Source organism: Rhinatrema bivittatum, chromosome 5 (assembly GCF_901001135.1).
Source record: "Rhinatrema bivittatum chromosome 5, aRhiBiv1.1, whole genome shotgun sequence".
Lineage (NCBI taxonomy): Eukaryota > Metazoa > Chordata > Amphibia > Gymnophiona > Rhinatrematidae > Rhinatrema > Rhinatrema bivittatum.
This window is the reverse complement of record NC_042619.1, coordinates 295,843,609-295,866,240: the sequence shown is the minus strand read 5'-3', so window position 1 is coordinate 295,866,240 and position 22,632 is coordinate 295,843,609. Positions and strand designations below refer to the sequence as shown.

The following is a 22,632-nucleotide window of genomic DNA, read 5'->3' as shown; positions in this document are numbered from 1 at the left end:
TCTGTGAACATAAGAGCTCCAGTTTTGGGGGCTCAACCTTTCCCATGTTATTTATAGTTTCATTTCATCTTACCTTAGGTATAAGTCATACTAAGGGATTGCAGGTGGCACACTATCTTAAGTAGCACAGTGTCAGTAAAACTTTTCTTCTCTGTCTCTATCTGCTGGTAGGGATGGAAAACCCATGCATCTGGACTAATCTGTGGTATTCCAGTAACAAAAATTAGCAGGTAAGAAACAATGTTCCTATGTTTTAATATATAAATATAGGCTTGTGGGTTTCTTTGATTTTTTTAACCAGTTTACTGCTGCAGGAACCCCGTGTAGAAAAGCAGCTACAGACTGTGACCTCCCAGAGTACTGTAATGGAACATATATGCATTGCCAGCCTGATGTATATAAACAAGATGGCACACGCTGCAATAATGATAATTCTCTCTGTAAGGATGGAGATTGCTATGATTACAATAAACACTGTATAGCTTTGTTTGGTGAAGGTAAGGGATCTAACCTTATATCTATCTATTTTAAGAACAAATTGATTTGGGGACTAGCCTAGTGCCAGTGTTGCATAGTGCCCTGAGAGGGACCAGGGTTTGAGTCTTGTACCCAGCTTCTGCTCCTCAGGTTATCGGGCTGGGGATACTGCAGAGACAGTGTTCACAGTCCCTGAATGAAGAAATCCCTGTCATTGCTTAACAGCAATTCCTGAGGGTGGGATTCTGGCTTCTGTAGGGTCACATTCCATTTCTCATCAATTTCAGTGTTTCATCTTGTTTTTTACTTTACCTTACAGGAGCAACAGTTGCCCCAGAAACTTGTTTCAAATTAGTGAATACTAAAGGTGACAGGTTTGGCAATTGTGGTTTTGTAGAGGGCTACAGAAAATGTGATAGCAAGTAAGTTGCCATAAATTGATCACATTAAGGCATTTATTCTTTACTTAATAGAGGTGGGAAGCTGACAAAACCCATGTAGTCAATTTATATATTGGATGTTATCTAAGGCAAACCAGATTTGTTAGAGTTCACATTTCATGTATAAAGTGCAAAGAAGGAATTGAGATTTTTCTTGTTGGAATCTGTCATCGCAAGCTTGTAGATCTAAGACTATTTTATTACAGTAATAAATCTATAATACATTATGACAATATGGCTCATTAGAATCCCTTGTAGTTTTTTAACCTGTTTTGGGATATTTTTAAATGGTGCATTCAAGCGAAACAAGGTGACTGCCCAAGCCACAAAACAAATAAAAATACAATACAGGGCAGGAACAAATACTCTATGTCCATAAACTTATGATTCAAGATCCAGATGTATTCAGAGATATCCAAACTCAGAAGTGAAGTTACATGGTCCCCTGACATGGACCGTGTTTCGTACAAAAACTGCATCGGGAGGGACCCAAATCACAAACTTGTCAAATATGTTGGTAAAGAAACAGATTCCCAACATTCAAATTAAGCTGTACACATGTTGGTTCACAAGCAGTTTGCTTTCTGATGTGCTGTCTCTGTTTTTGGAAGAGAGTAATGAATGCTAGGGATGTGCATTCATTTTCAATGAATGTGCAGTCCGCAATGCATAAGTCCCTGTTCGTTTGATTCGTGGGTTCGCGAAACGCATGGCGATCCCCCACGAATGAAACAATTATTAGTTTCATTCTTTTGGTTCACAGTGATTTCTTAGCAGCCGTTTGAAATAGGAGAAGGCCATGAGGGAGTATCCATAGCAACAATTTCCTGTGAGTCTTAAGTGACCTCACAGCCCTGTCAGAGTGGGTCAGACAGGTTGGCAAGGAGACCAGAATGCCAATGTATCAAAGCATAGCATTTTTCTAATGCAGCCAATCGCCGCTCTCAGTGCTCTGTGATGCTGTTCCTGCTGTACTCTTTATACCTTAAGCTGGCGGTGTGCCACACACTTTCTTCTCGGCTGTTGTTTAGGGAGCTGGCTTTACTCAGAGCTAGTCTGAGTGTCTCAAATCTGTATTCAATTGATATTGCTTGCTAATTTGATAGAATTTTCCATTGAAAAAGCCAGGATTTTTTTACTGCACGTTTTTTGTATTGAACTCAGTCTCTCCCACTGAGACAAGCTGCCAGCAGTGGCATTTTGCTGCGGATCTTACCCCCCTGGGGTAGGTTGCAGGCAGGGGTGGGTGGGAGATAGTGTGAGAGTTGCAGTGGCTGTCTGGGAGTTGGTATTTTCAAACAAGAAGCAGCATCACTAGGAATTGTGCATGCTCAGGCTTCCAGCATTTTCTCTGCAATTTCATTTTTTTGTGCACATACAGCAGTCTCAGTTGTAGTGTACATCAAGGCACTGCACTGTGTAGTTTTCCAGACTCACATATATTGGTACAGCAGTGTTCTTATAATCCATATCCCCAATAGGCATCTTCTGGAGTTAAAAATTTTTTGTGTGCACATACAGCAGTCTTAGTTGTAGTGTACATCAAGGCACTGCACTGTGGGGCAGATTTTCAAAGGGTTACGTGCATAACCCTCGAAAATCTACCCCAAGCTGCCCCTGCGCACGCCGAGCCTAAGCCCCAGGACGCGCGTATGTCCCGGGGCTTCAAAAAAGGGGTATTCCGGGGGAGGGGCCGGGGCAGGGTGCCAGCCCGGGGGCATTCTGGGGGCAGGACCGAGGCTTCCGGAACAGCCGCTGTGCCGTGGGCATGGTGCACCAGCAACCAGCCGGTGCATGCAAGTTACGCCTGCCCAGAGGCAGGCATAATTTTCCCGATAAAGGTAAGGAGGGGGGTTTTAGATAGGGCTGGGGGGTGGGTTAGATAGGGGAAGGGAGGGGAAGGTGCGGGGGGTCGGAAGGAAAGTTCCCTCCGAGGCCGCTCCGATTTCCAAGTGGCCTTGGAGGAGACGGAGGAAGGCTGCGCGGCTTGGCACGTGCAAGTTGCACAATTGTGCACCCCCTTGTGCATGCCACCCGGGATTATATAACATGCGCGCTGCAGCGCGCATGTTATAAAATCGGGCGTAGATTTGATCGCGCCGGGTTGCGCGAACAAATCTACGCCCACGCGCAGGTTTAAAGATCTGCCCCTGTGTGTCTTTGTATAGTTTTCCAGACTCACATATATTGCTACAGAGGTGTTCATTCACCAATAAAGAAATAATTCTTTTAATTGAAATCCCTGGTAGGCAGTGACATTAAATCCATGATGTCAGGGAAAGGTAGATGAGTGATTGAGACTGGCAGAGAAGGCACTTCAAAAGGCAGTGCAAGTCCCCCATTAAAGTTAAAAAGGGAGCTGTTCCAATCTAAAATCTCTGGAGGGGCAGGCAGTTCCATCCAGACAAAACTGAAATTTAAAGATGATGCATCGCCACCACCTGTTTCTGACCCTGTTGTTTTGGAGGTGATGGAAGGGGAGGCTGAGTGTTGCAAGACAAAAGGGCGAGACCCAAAAGCAGCAGTGCGACAGCAGACTCTAGTTAGTGCTGAAAATGTAGCACAGACACTGTTTGCTTCTGATTCCAATGAAGAATCATCTTGTGTGGGATTCTCATCAGAAATGGAAGAAGTAATAGCTGAAGAAGGTTTAGGAGGCTTAGTTAGTTCTGTCTTAACCTCCACTTCAGTGCTGCAGGGGAGAGATGAAACTGATGATGAGGAGGAGGAAGAGCAGACAGCGCAGGCACAGAGTGAGACTGATGCCCCTGGCATTGCTTCTCAGGGTGTACCCACTACTTCAACTCCAGTGCCAGTATCCACCCTGAATGCTATAGAGAAGGGATCACGAAAGAAATCTGTGATCTGGAGTCACTTTAAAGTGATGGAAGACCCGCGTTTTGCTCAGTGTAATTACTATGCCAGGGCTATTAGCAGAGGCAAGCAAATGGGACATCTAACTAATTTTGGCATAATGCATCATATGCAGAAGCAACACCCAACAGTTCTGCCTTCTGCGGATGGTGGCAGTACCAGTCAGGGAACGCCTTTTTCTAGGCAGCATAAAGTGGTTGAAAAGGAGCAGAGTCATCCCATGCCCTCAGCCCCTTCTAGCAGTCAGGTGGCAGGCCAGCAGCCCCCTGCCATGTGTCAGAAGCGAGAATCCACCAAGGAGGAAATGGGGTGGTGTTCGGTAACGCTATCCCGAGGAAGGAGGCAGGCAGCCTCAAAAGTTGTAACCAGGAGCATTGGGGAAATGATTGCCCTTGATGACCAGCCCTTGCAGGTAGTGGAGAATGTGGATTTCAAGCATTTGCTGAAGGTCTTAGTTCCAAATTACAAAGTCCCCTCCAGAACCACATTTAGCAGAAAGGTCATCCCCAGCCTATACAACCAGTGTCGCAGTCGCATCCAAGTGCTGCTAGCTAAGGCAGAGGGGAGTGTGCATATCTGGACCACCATGAATGCTGCATGCTCTTACCTCTCCCTGACAGCACACTGGTGGGACCTGGCTGAGGCAGGGGCAGGCAGCAGCAGCTCTATTAGTGAACAAATATCAGGGTGGAGGTGGGCTTTTCTGCACACCCACCTGATGGACGAGGCCCATACCTCAGCCAATATTCTAGCATGCATCATACAGATGCTGGTGGGCTGGCAGCTACACCAGCGACACAGGAATCTTCAGGCAGGGTTCTTTGTCACAGACAATGGTACAAACATGGTAAAGGCAATATGCGATGGGCGCTTTCAGAACATCCAATGTTTTGCACACACTCTGCACCTGGTAGTGAAGTCAGCTCTGGGGTTGGAGTCCAATCATCAAGAGAATGAATACCTGCATACATTAATACACAAGTGCAGGAATATAGCAGGGTTCTTCCACAGAAGTGTGAAGGCAGGGCAGGTTCTCCAACAAAAGCAGACTGATTTGGGGATGCCTCACAAGCAGCTCATTCAGGATATTGGCACCCGGTGGAATTCCACCTATATGATGCTGCAGAGGTTAGTGAAGTAGCAGACACCCTTTCATGAACTTTCTATGGAAAGTTCAGAGTCCCCTAGGGCATCATGATTAGTTAGTCATGAGTCAGCTGGTAAAAATTCTGCAGCCCTTCAAGGATCCCACGGAGGAGCTGAGTTCCAGAAGTGCCACTTTGGCTGACATCATCCCTATAGTTAATTTTCTGGAGGAAAATTTGGAGGGCTTTAAACAGAAAGAGGGAATGACAGCAGAGGTACTGCATTGTCTGGACTTTTTGCAGAAGCAGGTGCAAGAGAGATTAAGACCTTTAACAAAAGACCACACATAACATGCTCGCCACAGTCTGTGATCCCCGTGTGAAAGGGAACCTCACCCTACAGTCCGATTGTCTCACATTTGTGAAGGACCTGCTGTTAATAAACATCCGTGAACAGGAGCACCATAGGCAAGGGCAGATTAGGCATGAAGCAGAGGAGGAAACAGCGGGCACTTCAGAGAGTAATGCAAGCCCAAACAGGAGCAGCACTCTGTCAGTGACAGCTAGTACTTTCTCCGCCAAAGCCATGTTGCCCCTAAAAAAGCATCTGTTCTGGAATGGGCTAGAGCAAGAACAGCTGGCAAGAAGGACTCTCAGCCCACCCAAGCAAAGGGGACACCAGCACAAATGTCAGTGACACGGTATCTCACAGAGCCCATAGAGGACATGCAGACAGATCCACTGGCATATTGGGCACACAAGCCCACTGTCTGGCCCACTGTCTGGCCACATGTAGCCAAAGTAGCTCAGCGATATCTGTCATATCCACCAACCAGTGTGCCCAGTGAATGTGTATTTTCAATGACAGGGGATATCATGAGCCCTCATCGCTCAAGGCTGGCACCAGAATTGATGGAAATGCTAGTGTTTTTGAAAATAAACATGCCTTTGCTTGGGTTTCCAGATTTTCCCTGTGAATGGCAAGATGAATAAAAGCAATTTAAAGCCTTGCAGCAGCTCCAGTTGCCTCATATGCTCCAGATAATATCAGCACATGTACCTGACCTCAACCACTGTGCCTGTCTGTCCACTGTCCAGCCCTTACATCACTACAAGGGCCTGAACTCAAATGCTGTACCTGTCTGTCCACTGTCCAACCCTTACATCACTACAAGGACCTGACCCCAAAAGCTGTGCCCATCTGTCCAGCCCTTTTGTCACTACAAGGGCCAGAGCTCAAACGCTGTCCAGCCCTTACATCACTACAAAGGCCTGACCTTAAACGCTGTGCCTGTCTGAGTTTAGTTCTGGTATATCTAATTTCAGTTTCATGTATTTTTGCATCACTTCTTTCCAGAATATTCTTTTTCCTGTTTTGCAACATTTGGAATGTAAGAACATAAAAAGCTGACTTAAGATGTTTGGAGCTTTCATATTTCATATGCTCAATAGTTTTCATAACCTTCATAATAAGGGCCATTTTCCCTAAATCTTTCTTAGGTGCCAACATTAATGTTTCTAGTACTATAGAAAATTGGTGGTAGTTGTACTGTAGTTCATCCTCTGTGTTCCCATAGTTTACAGAGGCACTGTGTAGGGTACAAAGTCAACATAGGTTGATATTGTAGATTTGGACTTGAGTAGCAGTTTTCTTATTTCTGAGAGCTCTTCAAGTTCCTTTTTCACTAGCTGAAGTGCATAAGTACAGTTAATAGCTTGTGGGTATTCACAAATAATCTCCTGCTCAGTTCTTGCTTCACAAATGGTAGTCTCTATTGCTCTAAAAGCATCCTCTGTTGAATTATCTTTCACAAATGAAAAAGATGCCATTTTCTTCTGACAGTGAACCAGTTCAGGAAGAAGTGACAGATCAAACCACAACATACCTGCACAAAGGAAAGGGAACTCTCCCCGGGTGTAGCCTATCTCTTAGTACACGCTGAACCATTTTGAACCAGAACCGCTGTTCGCATGGAAACCTCCTCCATGTCACCACACTTGCACAGGCTCGCAGCCAACTCATTCTAGGGAGCCCTTTCCTGCGCAAAGGAAAGGGAACTCTCCCCGGGTGTAGCCTATCTCTTAGTACCCGCTGACACATATTGAACCAGAACCGCTGTTCACATGGAAACCTCCTCCATTTCGTAACTCTTATTTATTTATTTATTTATTTATTTATTTATTTATGAACTTTTCTTTACAAACATTCGTGGAACACATCATGCCGGTTTACAATGAACAGAAAGGAGGAAAATTACAATAAACAGGGGAGGGGGAGATGGGGCAGGCAAGAAAGGGAAGAGGGATGAGAGAAGAGTGTGGAGAAAGGAAGGAGATAGAAAGGCAATAAAGAACTGAATACATAGGAACTGCGTACAAAAAGCAACTATATACAATGGAATTATGTACATCTACATACATCTTATGTAACACTTTCCGAGTCTCATGCCCCACTCTCGGGATAAACCCATTTCAGGGAGCCCTTTCCTGTGCAAAGGAAAGGGAACTCTCCCCAGGTGTCGCCTATCTCTTCACACCCGCTGACACATGTTGAACCGGAACCGCTGTTCACATGGAAACCTCCACGTCACCACACTTTGAAGGCTCGGGCCCCACTCTAGGGGCCAACCCATTCTAGGGAGCCCTTTCCTGCACAAAGGAAAGGAAACTCTCCCCAGGTGTCGCCTATCTCTTCACACCCGCTGACACATGTTGAACCGGAACCGCTGTTCACATGGAAACCTCCACGTCACCACACTTTGAAGGCTCGGGCCCCACTCTAGGGGCCAACCCATTCTAGGGAGCCCTTTCCTACGCAAAGGAAACGGAACTCTCCCCGGGTGTCGCCTATCTCTTAACACCCGCTGACCCATGTTGAACCGCTGTTCGCATGGAAACCTCCTTCGCCTCAGCCTTCAAAATTCTCATTTGTATATCTGCTATGTCCACCAGATTTTAAAAGACCAGCAAGAGCTCACTAGACGCCAATGGAACCACCCCTCTCTAGGGGCGAACCCATTCTAGGGAGCCCTTTCCTGCACAAAGGAAAGGGAACGCTCCCCGGGGCCAGCTGTCTTGCCCCTATCAAAACCACAGGGACCTGACTACCTCAGCTCTGCCAGCCTGTCTTGCCCCTATCAAAACCACAGGGACCAGACTACCTCCGCTCTGCCAGCCTGTCTTGCCCCTATCAACTTTCTGTCACTCTGCCTTGCTGCCATACACCAGACGACTCACTCTACTCCTTGTGGTGTTCTTGCCACTATCATGGTTCCTCAGTGTGTTGGTGCTAGTCTTTCTGCTGCTTTGTCCCTTTATCGGCACCTTGTGGTTTTATCTGACACTCTTTCTGCTTGCTATGTTCCCTCTTCATTGTGCTGTAGGATGTTGATGCCACTTGTCTTGCCACTTTGCCTGTCTTGCTGCCTTCAAGGGTTCATGCAACTGTTTTCAGTGCTCTCTTTTGAAGCTGTGGTGTGTTTTTGACAGTCTCGCTGCCGCTTTGCACCTCTGTTAAAACACTCTTGCCTCTCCTGGTACCCGTTTGCCCCTTTACAGTGCCTTAGGCTATTCATGCCACTTTGGTGCCATTTTGCCCCAGTCTAAGTACCTTGAAGCTCTTTTATCATTCTGATGATTTCTCCCCAGAAGTTTCATCAGAATTGATAAGAAAACCCCAATTCTGCAGCCAAAAATAGGCTGCAAATACTTCTCCCATTGACTTTAATGGCAAATGAAAAACGAATGAAACTAATAAACAAATTGGTTTTTTTTCCCTTTGAAACTAATGAAATGAATTTGAGTCCCAGGGAAATGAAAAATGAAAACAAAGACATTTTTTCCTTCTGCACAGCCCTAATGAATGTTCAATTGGATGCGTAATAGATGATTCATTCTCCTTATCCATTTTGCATAAGTTGTATGTTGGGAATCTGTTTCTTCACTGACATATTTGACAAGTTTGTGATTTGGTTCCCCCCTGACGCAGTTAAGAACATAAGAACATGCCATAATGGGTCAGACCAAGGGTCCATCAAGCCCAGCATCCTGTTTCCAACAGTGGCCAATCCAGGCCATAAGAACCTGGCAAGTACCCAAAAACTAAGTCTATTCCATGTTACCATTGCTAATGTACGAAACATGGTCCATGTCAGGGGGCTGTGTAACTTCACTTCTGAGTTTGGATATCTCTGAATACATCTGGATCTTGAATCATAAGTTTATGGACATAGAGTATTTGTTCCTGCCCTGTATTGTATTTTTGTATTTTTAAATGGCACCAATATATTTTTAGATCCTGTTATTTCAAGAACTATTTTTAGCACATTAGAGCTTTTCATTGATTGTAGGACAAATAAACCAGAAGGGCAAACAGCAAAGCCACATCATCATTATCATCTTAACAAACAAAAATGTAAATATATCTGATGAATGAGAGCCCCAACATGACTGTATTTCATAGTAAACTGTATTGGGGGTAGGGAGTAGGGGGAGGCAGCGAGATGCAAATTACAATGTAAACCTCAAATTCATATAAGCAAACACATTTTATGGAGACAGTATACTTATTAGAGCCAAACAGATGTCTGTCCGATCTCCTGCTGGTGCTGAAGATATAGACAGATTTGTTTATATTGCTGCTGAGGATGATTATGGTTTGTTGGATTGTGTTTTTTTTACCCAACTTTCTTTTTGATTCATTTAGCACAGTAACATAGTAGTTGTCATTAGATAAGAACTTCTTGTCCCACTCAGTCTGCCCAGTCTGCCCAGTTGTCACCTGCCTTGTGTCACTGGAAATTTTGCTGGATCTCTGGTCATGTCCTTTCCCTTGCCCTATGTCTGCTCTCTGTATCTATTCCAAGCATGCTTGATTCCTGTCATGGTTTTGTTTGCTGAATTCAAAATTAGATCATATTTTTCTTTTCGGTATAAAACATGGTCTTACTGCACAGCTACAATATATGCATTTTTTCTTATCATTTACCCAACTTATATTTTTTATTTTTTAATAAAAACCAAAATTTAATTGGTTTTTCTTTTACATAGAAACATAGAAGTGACGGCAGAAGAAGACCAAACGGCCCATCCAGTCTGCCCAGCAAGCTTTCACACCTATTTGTTTTCATAATCTGTTACTCTGACCGCTGAGGTCAGGGCCCTTATTGGTAACTTTTTGGTTCCAATTCCCTTCCACCCCCACCCAGTGGCGTAGTCAGAATTGATTTTTTGGGTGGGCACAAGGTTAACATGGGTGGGCTGTAGGCATGCAGGTCTACTAGTTGTTTTTTTACTGATAAATAATGCCAAATTATGCAGCATAGCATTCACATCTAACCCTAAGTATGAGGTTTACTTAATGATACAAACATAATTCACGGTGATTTGTGGTACTTTAGCCTTCTTATTATTACGATTTTATACACGGATCCTACCTGTCCATAAATTTTGAGAGAGCAGTTGTGTTGCTTATATTTAAATTGCTAACATCTCAAAATATAGATATATATTTTTACCTTTGTTGTCTGATCTTTGTATTTTTCTAATCAGTTGGTCCTGGTCTCTTTTTCCCATTTTTTCCCTTATAGCTCATTTCCTAATTCCTTTTCAGTGTCTTTCTTCTATTACTGTCGTCTTCCCTTCCACACACACACACACTTTCTCTCACAGACTCCCTCTCACACACTCAAGCTCTCACTCTCATATGCTCTCCCCCCCCCCCATGCTCACATTCTCTGCAGACACACATACAAGTTCTCACTTTCTCACCCCTCCCCAGGCTTATATTCTTATGCACACACAGACGCACATCCAGGCACCCATTCTCACCCACACACATAAACCCAGACTCCCATTCTCACCCACAAACCCATGCTCCCAGTCTCACCCACACATATTCAAGCTCCCATTCTCATCCATACATATACACATTTAAGGTCCTATTCTCACCCACACATACACACATTCAAGCACCCATTCTTATCCACATATTCAAGCTTCCATTCTCACCCACCCACACAAACCCAGGCTCTCATTCTCACCCATATATACACACATTCAAGCTCCCATTCTCACCCACCCACAAACCCAGGCTCCCATTCTCAACCACACATATACACATTCGAGCTCCCATTCACCCACATATTCAAGCTTCCATTCTCACCCACATACACACCCAGGCTCCAGTTTTCACCCACACACACTCCCATTCTCATCCACACATACACATTCAAGCACGTGCACAGCTTCCGCTTCCTCCCCCCAAAGCAGGAAGATCAGCTGCCTCTCCTGCTGCCACCGGACTCCTGCTATCTTCGGGCGTCGGGCGGTATGGCCCGCCGAACTTCCTGTCGGGGGGGGGGGGGGGAGCGGAAGCGCAGCGCACAACGTCCGCTTCCTCCCTCCCCCCCCGCCCAAGCAGGAAGATCGGCGAGCCATACGGCCCGACGCCCGAAGATAGCAGGAGGCCGGTGGCAGCAGGAGAGGCAGCTGATCTTCCTGTTTTGGGGGAGAAAGCGGAAGCTGTGCGCGGCGCTTCCGCTCCCCCACCCCCAAACAGGAAGTTCGGCGGGCCGTTTGGCCCGAAGATAGCAGGAGAACGGGTGGCAGCAGGAGAGGCCAGCTGATCTTCCTGCATTGGGGGAGAGGAAGCGGAAGCTGCGCGCGGCGCTTCCGCTCCCCCCCCCCCCCCCCCCCCTCAACAGGAAGACCGGTTGGCCATACGGCCGCAGCAGCGCTTCCCCATGTGTGCCATGATGGCGCGCGAGGCGTGGGTTCTCTTGTTCGCTGTCGCGGGGATGGGATCCCGCGACAGCCTTGCAGTTCCGGTGCCAGTTGGGTGGGCCTGGGTCTAAGTTGGGTGGGCACCTGCCCACCCGTGGCTACGCCACTGCCCCCACCATCGATGCAGACAGCAGTGCTGGAGCTGCATCTAAGTGAAGTATCTAGCTAATTGGTTTGGGGTAGTAAACCGCCGTAATAAGCAAGCTACTCCCGTTTGTTTACTCTGCATGTGCAATTCAGCCATTGTTGGTTGTCTGAATAAAAATCCTCTTTACTTAATTCCCTCTGTTGCTGAAGCAGTGAGCTGCGCTGGATACTTATTCCAAGTCAATTATCATGCTTAATTGATTCGGGGTAGTAGCTACCGTAACAAGCAAGCTACACCCATGCTTATTTGTTTACCCAGACTATGTAATTCATTCCTTGTTGGTTGATGCTGATATAAAAAAAGGGAAACTCCGAGCCCTGGTCCTGGTGCTTAGGCCTATGCCTAGAACCGAAGCCGGGGCCTGGCCCAAGGCCCAGTCACAGATATTTATATGATCAAAAATCATCTTTGTTTTAATCCTTACTAGATATCATACATTTTGAAAGATTGACAACATTGGATTCCCTGCTAGAGTGTGAATAGTACTGAATTGTATATATATTAATATACCAAAAGGTCATTAGCCTTTTTCAGCTATAAGTTTGTGGGTCAGCCTAGTTTTGGGCTGGTTGCTATTGCCTTTATAGATAAAACTCAGTGTTTCTTCTTTTTAGCTTGAATCTTTCATTTTAAGGTTTTCCAATGATTTGGTTACAAATTATTTATGATGTGAGACTTTTCTTGTACTTATTACTTCTGTTAAAGTTCATACTAAGTTTTGCATATATAAAAAGTAAATTTCCTAATGACAAAAAGCAAATAAAAAATGTATACAATGTCATTATTGTAATGTAGTATATGAGTACATAGCAATTGTGTGTTAGGGTATTTCTATAGGTATATTCCAATCTAATTAATGTGTGCATATACAGAAATGTAAGTTTCCCATTGATTCTTCTCATTTGGAACTTTCATATATGGGTCAATTAAAAAATCCATTATATAAATTTATAATATGCTATAAATCTTATGAAAAATACATGTATAAATAAATAAAATGTTATTTTAAATTTTATAAATGTAATAATACATTTGAGGCTGTGTGATCATTTAGTCGCTGTATACTTCTCAACTGTTAAAGACACTTGTTCCTAGACTCTATTCCTGCTATGCCCGTCAGTCGCAGCTAGAACTCTTTCTACTCTGTGTATGTGGAGTCATGTTCCACTTGCGCCCGCCAGAAGCCACCAGCAGGCCGTCCTTGGGTCTCCTACAACCCTTATCAGCACCGACTGAGCCATGGACCCACATAGCCATGGATTTCATTGTGGATCTTCCTACCTCCAGTGGCAACAACACTATCTGGTTTACAGTGGACCGATTTTCAAAAATGGCTCACTTTGTGGATCTACCTGGTCTTCCTTCAGCTCCGGAGCTCGCAAAACTGTTTATTTGCCACATCTTCCGCCTCCACGGACTCCCAAGACACATCCTCTCGGATCGGGGTACTGTTATGCCCGTCGGTCACAGATGGCTGCGACTGCTGTTGCTCACCTCTTGTTGGACTACTCTGACTCCATTGGGCCGACTCATGGCCTCAGCCAGTTATTGCCGGCCTGCATGTTCTGGTTCCCGGGCCTCCCCGCACGGCATGGTCCCTGCTGACCACCATCTTGACCCCAGAGTTCCTTAGGTGCGAGCACGCGCCACCAGCCCAGGCTTTATGCACGTCATGGCGGGAACCTCAGGGGCATCCCCCTCGTATGACGTCAATTCTCAAGGACTCTTAAGCTTGCTGGCCCTGCCTATCTATGACTTGGCAATGATTTCCCTCATTGCTGAATCAGCTTCGCTACGACTCTTGTTCCAGCTTCTTGTTCCTGGTGAGAGGCTCCGGGTACCCGCTCCTCGGGGGCCCTTCCTGTCTCTGGCTATCCACTCCATGGAGGGCCTTCTCCCTGGGATTGCTGCCAGCCCCGCTCCCCGGGGCTTTCTCTGGAACTATCGCTACTTCTGGAGTACTCCACTCTGCGGACCATTGCCAAACTATTGCTACAAGAGGAACCCTCTTCGGTGTTCCACACTCTGTGGACCATTGCTTTGCTATTGCTACAAGAGGAACCCTCTTCGGTGTTCCACACTCTGCAGACCATTGCCCTGCTATTGCTACAGAGGAACCTTCTCTGGTGTACCCCGCTTACAGACCATTGCCGTGCCATCACTACCATGGACCCTCCTCGGTGTACCCTGCTTGTGGACCATTGCCGTGCCATCGCTATCAAGAACCCTCATTGGTGTACCCCGCTTCGCGGACCACTGCCGACTCTTCACTCCAGAGGATTCCTTAGTGGGGATTCCCCACTTCACAGACTTTGCACACCTCAGTGTCTGTGAGTGTCTCTGCCACACTCCCCACTCCGTGGGTAGTGTCATTCTACCTCTTTTAATAAAGATTAAGGACTATCAGCCTGACCTCTCATCAGCTTCTGGGCTGATGTTCTGTGGCTCCACCAGGGGTCACTCTCTCTGGCTACCTCCGTCTTTCAACTTTACTCTCTCTCTCCACCACTTGTCCTGCACACATCACAGCTGAGACCTCGCCTCTTGACGGTGAGGCCCATGGGGCTCCTCCCTGTGGGCAGTACCATCTCTCACCTCAGCCCAGAGCCCACATACTCACAAATCCTAAAAGATTGCCAAGTTCTTGGATCCAGCACAGGTCTCGGTGCTCCAGGCCATTCCTGGCCTGGCCCAACGAATTACAGAACAACAAAAGATTTTGGAGACTTTGGCTAATGCCATCAACGAATTGAATAATCGGCTGGACTCCGCCTCGACACCTGCCATGCCCAGTTCTGCTTCACATGTGTCACTGTTTCGGCCTACAGTGCTCCTTCTGGCACCTCTTCGTTTCGCAGGTGACCCCCTATTGTGTAGGGGCTTCTTGAACAAGTGCAACATGCACTTTTCTTTACAGCCTGCATATTTCCCTGATGTAGTTTCCAAGATAACATATATCCTATGTCTCCTGGATGGAAAAGCGTTGGCCTGGGCATCACCCCTCTGGGAACAAATGGATCCTATTCTTCAGAACCTGCTGGGCTTCCTCGCCCTATTTTGCTCTGTATTTGATGACCCAGGTCGAAAAGCCAACTCTGGATCTACACTTCTGCATCTGCAATAAGGTTCCAGATCTCTGACTGATTATGTCATTGAGTTTAGGACTCTTTCCTCTGAATTACACTGGGAACTGAGCTGCGTACGTGCTATATTCCTCGAAGGTCTGAGCCCACCTATCAAGGACGAACTTGCAGCATGTGAACTCCCTGAGGCACTGGATTCCCTCACTACCCTCGCCGGTCGCATTGACCGCTGTCTCCGTGAACGACCACATGAGACCAGAGGATCTAAGAGGACATCTTCGGGTGCCCTACACAACCGTCCCGCATCATCCGCTCAACCCGCTACTACACGAGACTCCGAGGAGGAAGAACCAATGCAAACGGGCCACAGCTACCTATCCTCGAAGGAGAAACGTAGATGTCAGAAATCAGGTCTCTGTATGTATTGCGGTCAACCGGGCCACACGGTACCCTCCTGTCCACTCTGTCTGTGAAACTCCCAGGCCTAGGAGGACTTCTCCTAGGCCTGACTTCACCCTCTCCTCCATTAATGCTGCCTGCCTCCATTCACTCGGACGCTCAGGAATTTCACACTTTGGCCTTAGTAGTCTCCGGAGCCGGTGGTAATTTTATTTTGAGACTACTTGTGGAACACCTTCGGATCCCCACCGTCCGAATGCCAACACTATTAATGCTCTCTTCCATTCATGGTGAGCCACTACCAGGCGAAGTTAAATTCTCCACGGTACCCATCCGATTCCGCACCGGATCTCTACACACGGAGATCATTTCTTTTCTAGTGCTGGACAAGGCGATACATCCTGTGGTCCTTGGATTACCGTGGTTAAATTTACATACTCCACAGTTTGACTGGAGCACTCTACAATTGTCCCATTGGGGCAACTCCTGCCATGGGAGACGCTTGGAGGTTGTGTCCCCGATGCCCTGTCTGGTTATGGCACCATCCCTTCCAGGCCTTCCACCACAGTACTCCTCTTTCATGGATGTGTTCTCCAAAAAGGCTGCAGACACCCTACCTCCTCACCGTTTGATTGTGCGATAAACTTATTGCCTAACACTGAGCCTCCCCGCGGAAGGGTTTACTTGCTTTCGCAAAAGAGACAAAAGCCATGTCTGAATATATACAAGAAAACTTGGCTAAGGACTTCATTAGACCTTCCAAATCTCCTGCCGGAGCAGGGTTCGTTTTTTAGGGAAAAAGGACGGCTCCCTCCGGCTGTGCATAGATTACCATGGCCTAAACGAGATGACCCAGAAGGATCATTACCCATTGCTGCTAATCTCTGAACTCTTCAACAGACTTCAGGGAGCCAAGATATTTACCAAATTGGATTTCAGAGGAGCTTACAATTTAGTCAGAATTTGTCACGGCGATGAATGGAAAACCACATTTAACACCCGTGACGGCCATTTTGAATACATGGTAATGCCGTTTGGCATCTGCAATGCTCCAGTGGTATTTCAGAATATGATGAATGAGATTTTCAGAGACATGCTTTACAGTTGTGTTATGGTCTATCTAGACAACATCCTGGTCTTCTCTCAGGACACCCAGAGCCACTTGCAACACCTAAGGGACAACCAGTTGTACTCCAAGTTGGAGAAATATTCTTCCAACCAGAAGTCTGTCCCATTTCTAGGCTATGTGGTCTCCAGCCGAGGGTTCCAAATGGATCCACAGAAGACCAAGAGCATCCGTGAATGGCCCCAACCAACAGGGCTTAAGGTGCTCCTAAGATTTCTTGGATTTACAAACTACTACAGGTCATTCATCCATCACTATTCTACTCTGACTGCCCCACCCATGGCCATGACTCGTAAGGGAGCTACCCCTCTCAATGGTTACCCGAGGCTGTGACTGCCTTTCGGGAGCTCAAAGAGGCATTCTTACAAGAACCAATGCTTGAGTCATCCCGATCCACAACGACCCTTCATTGTCGAAGTAGACGCCTCAGAGGTTGGTGTTGGCGCGGTACTTAGCCAGCATTCAGCCAATCTCACCTTGCACCCGTGCTCCTTCTTCTCCTGACACTTCTCCCCTGCAAAGAGTAATTATGGAATCGTGGATAAAGAATTGCTGGCAATTAAACTGGCCTTCGAAGAGTGGCACCCCTGGCTCGAGGGAGCACAGCATCAAATCACGATATATACAGACCACAAGAACCTCGAGTACCTGCACCATGCGTAGCGCCTCAATCACAGACAGGCCCGCTGGTCTCTTTTTTTGCTTGGTTCAATTTTCTACTACGATACCGGCCAGCTGCTAAGAACGCTCGAGCCGACGCTGTGTCACGTTCATTTCTACCACCAAAATTCTACCATCAAAATTTCTACCACCAAAATTCTTCTTTCTACCACCAAAATTCTTCTTTCTACCATGGGGAACTACCGTCTGGGAAGACGGTAGTTCCCCAACCTCTTCAGAAGAAAATCCTCCGCTGGGCACATGATTCCTTGCTGGCAGCCAACCTGGACAAGCTAGAACTCTTTCTACTCTGCAGAGATTCTACTGATGGCCAACTATGAAAAAAGACGTTCAAGCGTATGTGGAGTCATGTTCCACTTGTGCCCACCAGAAGCCACCAGCGGGCCATCCTTGGGGTCTCCTACAACCCTTGTCAGCACCCAGTGAGCCGTGGACCCACATAGCCACAGATTTCATTGTGGATATTCCTACTTCCAATGACAACAACACTATCTGGGTTACAGTGGACCGATTTTCAAAAATGGCTCACTTTGTGGCTCTACCTGGTTTTCCTTCATCCCCAGAGCTGGCAAAACTGTTTATTTGCCACATCTTCTGCCTCTTCGAACTCCCGAGACACATTCTCTCGGATCGGGGTGTACAATTTACAGCCAGGTTCTGTAGGTTGCTGTGTAAAAAAATTGATATTGCCTTAGACCTCACATCGGCCAATCACCCACAGGCCAATGGTCAGATAGAGAGGATGAACTGAAACCTGAAACAGTTTCTTCAGTCATATGTGAACTCGCGGCAGAATGACTGGTCCGACTTACTACCCTGAGTCGAGTTCGCTTTAAACTCACACCAGTCTGCATCCAATGGGTCATCACCAAGTAGTATATGGATGCTAGCCTCTGCCTCCTCTTCCACTACCTCTGTCTGTATCCTCTCCAGTGGCGCAAGCAACTGCACAGGAGCTGCATCAACTCTGGGACCACACCAAACAACTTCTCAGCAAGCTGCTCAGAAATCCAAGAAGTTCTACGACGCCTATCATCGGGCAGCTCCACAGTTTAACCCTGGAGACAAAGTGTGGCTCAGCACTCGCTTTATTCGCTTGAAACTGGCTTCAGCCTGCTTCATTCCCCGTTATATTGGACCTTTTCCTATACTTCGCCTGCTTGGACTAGTCACTTCCAGTCTCTGCCTGCCCACATCGCTCAAGATTCATAACGCCTTCCACATCTCACTGTTAAAATATCTCATCTTGTCTGAGTTCTCTAAAAAACCACCTGATCCCCAATCTCTGGTGTCTGAGGAGGATATTACATATCAAGTGGAGGATATCTTAGACGTGAGGAAGCGTAGAAAGCAATGGGAATACCTGATCTCTTTGGAAGGATTTAGTCCTGAGGAAAACAGCTGGGAACTTGCAGTCCATACCCTTGACAAAACCCTGATCCAGCAGTTCCATGCTATATACCCAAGGAAGCCTATACCCCCGGGGAGGGGCCCTAAGAAGGGGGTGTACTGTTATGCCCGTAAGTCACAGATGGCTGCGACTGCTATTGCTCACCTCTTGTTGGACTACTCTGACTCCATTGGGCTGACTCGCAGCCTCAGCCAGCTATTGCACACTCTGGTTCCCAGGCCTCCCCGGATGACATGGTCACTACCAACCATCATCTTGACCCCAGAATTCCTTAGGCACGAGCGCTTGCCACTAGCCCAGGCTTTATGCACGCCATGGCAGGAACCTCAGGGGCATCCCCCTCGGATGACGTCAAGGACTCTTAAGCCGGCTGGCCCTGCCTACCTATGACTTGGCAACAAGTTCCCTCATTGCTGAATCCACTTCGCTACGACTTTTGTTCCAGCTTCTGGTTCCTGGTGAGACGCTCAGGGTACCTGCTCCTCGGGGGCCCTTCTTATCTCTGGCTATCCGCTTCACGGAGGGCCTTCTTCCTGGGATCACTGCCTGCCCCACTCCCCGGGACTTTCGCTGGAACTATTGCTACTTCTGTGAGTACTCCGCTCTGTGGACCATTGCCATACTATTGCTACAAGAGGAACCCTCTATGGTGTACCCTGCTCTGCGGACCATTGCCATACTATTGCTACAAGATGAACCTTCTCTGGTGTACCCCACTGTGGACCATTGTTGTGCCATCACTACCAAGGACCCTCCTCGGTGTACCCTGCTTGCGGATCATTGCCGACTTTTCACTCCAGAGGATTCCCCACTTCACAGACTTTGCACACCTCAGTGTCTGTGAGTGTCTCTGCCATGCTCCCCGCTCTGCGGGTGTTGTCACTCTACCTCTTTTAATAAAGATTGACTATCAGCCTGACCTCTCATCAGCTCCTGGGCTGATGTTCTGTGGCTCCACCACCAGGGGTCACTCTCCCTGGCTACCTCTGTCCTTCATCTCTACTCTCTCTCTCTCTCTCTCTCCACCACCTGTTGTCCTGCGCACATCACAGCTGAGACCTCGCCTCCTGACATTGAGGCCCACGGGTCTTCTCCCTGTGGGCATCTCTCACCTCGGCCCAGGGCCTACATACTCACAAATCCTAACAATTCCTCCTAGTATAAAAGTTTGAAAACATATTTACAATATTTAGATAATTATTAGGATTATGGCTTATTTTGTCATCTTTTTTTTTTTAGAGATTCCATGTGTGGAAGATTACAATGTGTGGGCATTAAAGGCATACCTGTGTTCAGGAATCAAACAAGTGTAGTTCAAACTACCCTTAATAAAACTATTTGTTGGGGTATGGACCATCATTTTGCAATAGATACCATAGATAAAGGAGCTGTAAAAGACGGTGCACGGTGTGGTAATAAGCAGGTAATCAGGATGGTTATCACTATTTCACTATACAATAGATGGCATCTCATTTTCAGTGTAGATTTTGACTGCCTGATAAGGAAGAGGTTCAGCATTTACAGTGTGTGAGGATGAGCATGGTAAAAGGAAAACAGACAAAAGAACTGCATTAATACTTTTAATACTACCCCCAACAAAATACAAGATGCTGGAATATCTCAGAAATTCTGGTGGTTACATTTACCAAATTTAGTAAATTCTTGCCTATTTTGTAATGACTAACCCAGAAAAGTTAGCATTCTGAATCACAAACCTATGTGAATTTTGGCATTCCTTAACATCCAGTAAAACTAGTCCAGGCAAGTAGATTATGCTCCTCTACCAGCAAATGGAGACAGAGAACAACTAGTGTGCTGATATCACCCTATATAGGTTCTCATGCTTACTTCAATCTGCCAGTATTCTCTGCCTCAGCAAATGGCAGGATATCATCTCCCATGCTGCTCTGTACTTAGGCTTATGCCTGGCAAAGAGGAATGTTTTACCTGGCTCCAATGACGATGGGCCTTTAGTCTAATCCTTTTCCAGTCGAGCATAGGTGGAGCAAGGGGCTTCTAAGGAATGATTGGTGGCCTCTGGGCCAAGTATTCCCTCATGTTGCTGCTGCTTCTTCTCTCCACCGCCCCCTCACCCCCCCAAACCAGGCTTTCATATTCTACTCCCTTTCTCCTCTGGCCTTCCAGCTTTTGATAGGCCATGCCTATTTATAAAGCTTAATAAAAAAAAAAAGCATAGGGCCAGATTTTAAAAGGGTTACGCGCATAAGGTATGCGCGTAACCCTTTTAAAACCTCCCTGCGCGCGTCGAGCCTATTTTGCATAGGCTCGGCGGCGTGCTCAAGCCCCGGGACGCGCGCTTTGCAAGGGGGGCGTGTTGGGTGGGCGGCGTGAATTTTGGGGCGTTCCGGGGGGCATGTCGGGGGCTTGGCACCGGCCCGGGGCATGGTCGAGGCCTCCAGACCAGCCTCCGGGTCGGGTGATGGCGCGCCAGCAGCCTGCTGGCGCGCACAGAATTACACCTGCCTCTGGCAGGCATAACTTTCCTAACAAAGGTAGGGGGAAGGTTTAGATAAGGCCGGTGGGGTGGGTTAGGTGCGGGGGGGGGGGGGTTGAAGGAAAGTTCCCTCCGAGGCCGCTTTGATTTCGGCGCGGCCTCGGAGGGAACGGGCAGAGCGCGCAGGGCTCGGCGCGCGTAAGTTGCACAAATGTGCACCCCCTTGCGCACGCCGACCCCAGATTTTATAAGATACACGCAGCTACGCTCGTATCTTATAAAATCCAGCATACTTTTGTTCGCGTGCTCGTAGATTTATAAAATCTACCCCATAATGAAAATGCTGAGCAGTCAGAGGGATAAGAACCAGCCCAAACTGAGAGTAGCTCTTCCCTACCAGCCTGCATCAGGACCATGATCTGCACCAGTCCTTCAGCTGGAAGAATACCTGTGGGGTGGGAGGCATGCCTGGGTCTGGTGGACTGCTTGGAGCCCTAAAGATTTTGCAGTCTTCATGTGTATGAAGTAGGCAGCAGTTGTTAGAAGCTGGCCTGGAGGAGGGAGTAATTTCACCACAGTTTTCCTCCATGCTGGAACTGTGGATAGTGACTATTGCAAACATGCAGCTTCTACCATGTCACATGTATCTCTAAATATTTGCCTATTTCTAGAAAAATTATCAAGAGTATACAGAAACATTGGCATATTATTAAAACAATACCAGCCTTAGAAAACCTGGACTTTCGCATGGCATTTTCACGAAGTAAAAACAGAAAAGAGATTTTATGTCCAGCAGCATTACCGGGAAAAAAAAGGAAATGAATACAATATTTATTTATTTATTTATTTATTTATCTATCGAATTTTATATACCATCATTCGGTTTTTTGCCATCATAATGGTTTACAATTATCGATGCAAAAAGTTAATGCATGCATTATAGTATACATTACAATCAGAGGTATCGTATACATTAGGATCAGAGGTACTGTAGACAGCAAGAGCCTTAAAGGACATTATAAATGCGGCCCATGTTTGCTTTGTGAACAAACTCTGCAAATTAAAAAATATACATGTTTATACATATAGGTTTCAACATTTTACTAATTGTTCAACAGCACATGTAGTATCACATTATCACATGTCCGTGTAATAAAATCTGTGTAGGACAAACTTCTAGGTCTTTAAAACAAAGTATTGGTGAACTGTTGCGTTCGTGGCTACTCGACCCTCACTCCACCCTCTCTACCTCTGTGGCGACTCCCTCCGGGCCTGATGGACGGCTTGCTGCCGCGGCGTCTCCATGCTGCCTCTCTCCGGCATACCTGGACCGGCTCGACGCTGCGGATCCGCCATGTTCCTGATGACGTATGGCACGCGTGCTCTGAAGTAGGTACCAGCAAAGGCGCGAACCTCAGTGGCGTCCACCTGTATTGAAGTCATCCGCTTCCAACATAAAAGGTCTTCACTTTTGCTTACGATTTGAGTTAGCAAGGACGGACGGACGAACGAATCGCATACGGATTCGTCCAAGCTACTCTGCCTCCTCGGACTTACCAGAGGTACCCGCTCCTCGGGAGCCTCGCTCTATTTTCTCTATTTCAGATTGCAGATAGGAACTGGTACTCACTTCTCAAGGGCCCATGTTCCTGAATACTCTGAAGATTTGC

General features: G+C 46.8%; 1 protein-coding gene across 3 annotated transcripts in view; it reads left to right on the top strand.

The window, feature by feature from the left end:
* LOC115092811 (disintegrin and metalloproteinase domain-containing protein 9-like) overlaps positions 1-22,632 on the top strand; it is a 501,882-nt gene that overhangs the window by 376,498 nt on the left and 102,752 nt on the right. For all 3 annotated transcript variants that reach the window (XR_003857086.1, XM_029604141.1, XM_029604140.1), the window contains 3 exons: positions 302-497; positions 797-899; positions 19,747-19,930. Coding sequence is in view for 2 of the 3 variants with exons in the window: in XM_029604141.1 (XP_029460001.1) it covers positions 302-497; positions 797-899; positions 19,747-19,930 (483 nt within the window). In the remaining variant the exon portion in view is untranslated. The remainder of the gene's footprint in view (positions 1-301; positions 498-796; positions 900-19,746; positions 19,931-22,632) is intronic.